General features: G+C 58.6%; 1 protein-coding gene across 1 annotated transcript in view; it reads left to right on the forward strand.

The window, feature by feature from the left end:
- MAST1 (microtubule associated serine/threonine kinase 1) overlaps positions 1-3,593 on the forward strand; it is a 29,063-nt gene that overhangs the window by 11,522 nt on the left and 13,948 nt on the right. Inside the window, exons 10-13 of the mRNA XM_025203836.1 lie at positions 1,087-1,219; positions 1,728-1,795; positions 2,040-2,122; positions 2,743-2,951. Of these exons, the coding sequence (XP_025059621.1) occupies positions 1,087-1,219; positions 1,728-1,795; positions 2,040-2,122; positions 2,743-2,951 (493 nt within the window). The remainder of the gene's footprint in view (positions 1-1,086; positions 1,220-1,727; positions 1,796-2,039; positions 2,123-2,742; positions 2,952-3,593) is intronic.

Raw genomic sequence — 3,593 nt, forward strand, 5'->3', positions numbered from 1 at the left:
AGCCCAGGCATTGGGACTCCCCACCCTGCCCTGCCACACTGGGGATGGAGCCCAGGTGTGTGGGAGTCCCCGGCACCCTACTGGACCCCTCCCTCCTCTGTGTCCCCCACCCATAGGGTGACATCATTGGAGAGGGGCCCAATCCCAGGTCCAGACCCTAGGGCTTGCACCACCTTTGCCAGCCAATCCAGCTGCTCCTGGCAATGCACCAGCCAATTGCTGAACTGCTGCCTCCATCAAGCCAATGGGTCAAGGCAGCAGGTTGGGGGGCGGGGCTGGTGTCGCATTGACTGAGTCGGCTGCTGATGCTGCAGGTTGCTCTGGCAATGGCCATGGTACAGGGTTGCTAGAGGACCACCTTGGCAACCAGAGGCAGGGACATGGGAGGTGTGGTGGGGGGAAACACATGGGACCCCATCCCTGCCCATGACCCAGGGGAAGCATCCCACAGGAGAGATAGGATGGTTAGGAGGGAGGGTGTATATGTATGTACGTATGCAAGTATGTTCATGTGCACTTTTATGTGCACGTGTTTCCAGCCCCCCACCCCAATACATATGCCCACCCTGTGCCACACAAGCGCACACATATGTGAACCGCATCTGCATGGCACATGAAACACGCATATGCCTTAAACAGCCCCCCTTCTCTTGCTGTGCACACACATTGGTGCGTACCCCAGTACACAGATAACTGAGACTCACGTCCACAGGAACATCTTCCCTCACCCCTCATATGTGCACATGTTGCCCACAGGCCCCTGACACACAAACATGCATGCACACGCCAATGTACATGGACAGCAGGAGCAACTCACAGTGGTCAGTGCCTACAAACAGCCCCCCAAACAGCACAGGATGCCCCCCAACACACATGCATGCACACACACAAGGCTCTGACCACCCCCCCCGACATACACATGCAGACTGCCTGATCCCAGCCCACTGCTCCTGCCCCCCGCATGCACATGCTTGTACCCCCTGCTGGCTGCCCCTATCCCATGGGCTCTGGTTTGTAGGCGGTGGTTGTCCCCCCGCTCCCCTCCCCAGCCTTCTGGCTAATGTGGGGTTGTGGGGGGGGATGCAGGAGTTCAACCCCGAGGAGTTTTACCACCTGCTGGAGGCAGCTGAAGATCATGCCAAGGAAGGACACCTGGTCAAGACTGACATCCCACGCTACATCATCAGCCAGCTTGGCCTCACCCGTGACCCCTTCCCAGGTGCCTTCTGGGGGGGCAAGGCATACATCTGTGTGGGACTGCATATGTGCTACTGGGCACGTATAAGGGGCTGCATGTGTGCTTCTCTGCTCATGTGTGTGGGATTGCATGTGTGCCAGCATTCACATGTATGGGACTGCATATGTGCTACGGGGCACACGTGTGGGACTACATGTGTGCTGGCATGCACATGTGTGTAGGACTGCATGGGTGCTAGTGGGCAGGGCACACACAACTGGGACTGCATGTGTGCTGCTATGCGCATGTGGGTGGGACTGCATATGTGCCAACTGCACATGGGTGTGGGACTGCACGTATGCTAGCATGCACATGGATGTGGGACTGGATGGGTGCTACTGTGCACATGTGCATGTGGAAGCATGCTCAGCTGCACGGACACACAGAGTGTGGGTATGTGTGCACCCAAGGACTGCATGTGACTGCACATGTGCCTGCCCAGTCCCTGCCCCAGGGGCTCCCATGACCCCCACCCCCCGTATTGTTCCAGACGTAGTTCACCTGGAGGAGCAGGACAGTGGTGGCTCCAACACACCGGAGACAGATGACTTGGCTGAGGTCAGACGCCAGGATATGCATATCCTTAGCGGGGCCCAGGATATGTGTTGGGGCAAGGTCGGAGGGGTGTCAGCAAGGCCCCTGACCCCTACTGGGGGCATCTGGAACTGTCCCATCTTGCTGTCCCCCACGCCAGGCGGCAGCAGGGCAAAGGGTTTGCACATATGTGCACTATCACACATGTAGATGCTCATGCACATGCTCCCCCCACGGTCTCTCACTCCTGGGCCCCTTCTGTCCCCAGAGCCGGGGGTCACTGAGGCCCAAGAAGCCACCAGGGGAAGGAGATTTCGAGACCATCAAACTCATCAGCAATGGGGCCTATGGGTGAGTGTGCAGGAGGGGCCTGGATGCCTGTGTTCTTTCCCTCTGGGGAGTGGAGCCTACAGGTTAGAGCAGGGCCGGTGGTGGTAGGGGTTGCTGGGAACCAGGACACCTGGGTTCTCTCCCTGCTGTGGAATCAGGGCAGGGTACAAGAGACAGAGCAGGGACTGGGGACTGAGACATCTGGGTTCTTTCCCTGCTGAAAATTCAAGGTTTAGTGCAGGGGTTGGGTCCTGGACACCTGGGTTCTCTCAGCACTGTGGGACCTGGGTGGGGTGCAGCAGCTGGAGTTGGGGGTGGAGTATGGGTGCCTGGGGTCCCTCCCTGCTCTGGGCTGCAGGTGGGATACATGGTCCCCAGACGCCTGGGCTCGCTTCTGCTCTAGACTCTAGGCAGAGCACAGGTTCCCTGGGCACCTGCGTTCTCTCCCTGCCTTGCACTCCGGGTGGCGTGCAAAGTCCCCAGATGCCTGGGTTCCCTCCCCGCTCTGGGCTCTGAGTGGTGTAGGGTCCCTGGACACGTGCGTTCACTCGCTGCTCTGGGAGAGGTCCAAGGTCCCTGGATGCCTAGGTTCTCTCCCTGCTCTGGGCTTTGGGGATGACCTCCCCCTCCTCCCCCCCCAGGGCTGTGTACCTGGTGCGACACAAGGAGACACGGCAGCGCTTTGCCATGAAGAAGATCAACAAGCAGAACCTGCTGCTGCGCAACCAGATGCGGCAGGCGTTTGTGGAGCGTGACATCCTCACCTTCGCCCAGAACCCCTTTGTGGTTGGCATGTTCTGCTCTTTCGACACCCGCCGCCACCTTTGCATGGTCATGGAGTACGTGGAAGGTGCGCAGGCCCTGGGGCTGTGCTGATGTCATACGCCAGAGGGGAGGTGGTGTCGTGCTGGAGGGGGTGATGTCACACACCAAAGATGGAGTCATGCACCACACTTGGGTGATGTCACACACTAGGGAGGCATTAATGTCACAGACCAGGGCAGTGATGTCATGCTGGGGGCTGTGATGTAATGCACTGGAATGGAGGTGATGTCAGATGCTGGGTACGATATTGTCACATACCAGTGTGGGGTGATATCATATGCCAGAACAGGGCTGATACCACACACCACATGCCATGATGTCATGCCATGGGAGGTGATATCATGTGCTGGGGAAGTGATGTCACGCACCAGAGGCAGTGATGTCACATGCCACAGTGTGTGATGTCATGTGCCATGGTTCATGATGTCACATGCTGGGGGCAGTGATGTCATGGTGTGGGTGGGTCTGAGCTCAAAGCCCAACTGGGTGCTGGCATGGGGTGTGGCCTCAGTGCCAGGCCCAGGGGCATGGTCTCATCAGGTGGGCAGGACTAGGGGTGGCACCATGACCAGAGTGCCCATAGGGTCATGATCTCAGTGGGGAGCATGGTCTTTGGCTGACTGAAGCCAGGGGAGCATGTCCCAAATGGCTAGAACCAGGGGGGGGG

This window comes from Alligator sinensis, unplaced genomic scaffold (assembly GCF_000455745.1).
Source record: "Alligator sinensis unplaced genomic scaffold, ASM45574v1 scaffold707_1, whole genome shotgun sequence".
NCBI lineage: Eukaryota > Metazoa > Chordata > Crocodylia > Alligatoridae > Alligator > Alligator sinensis.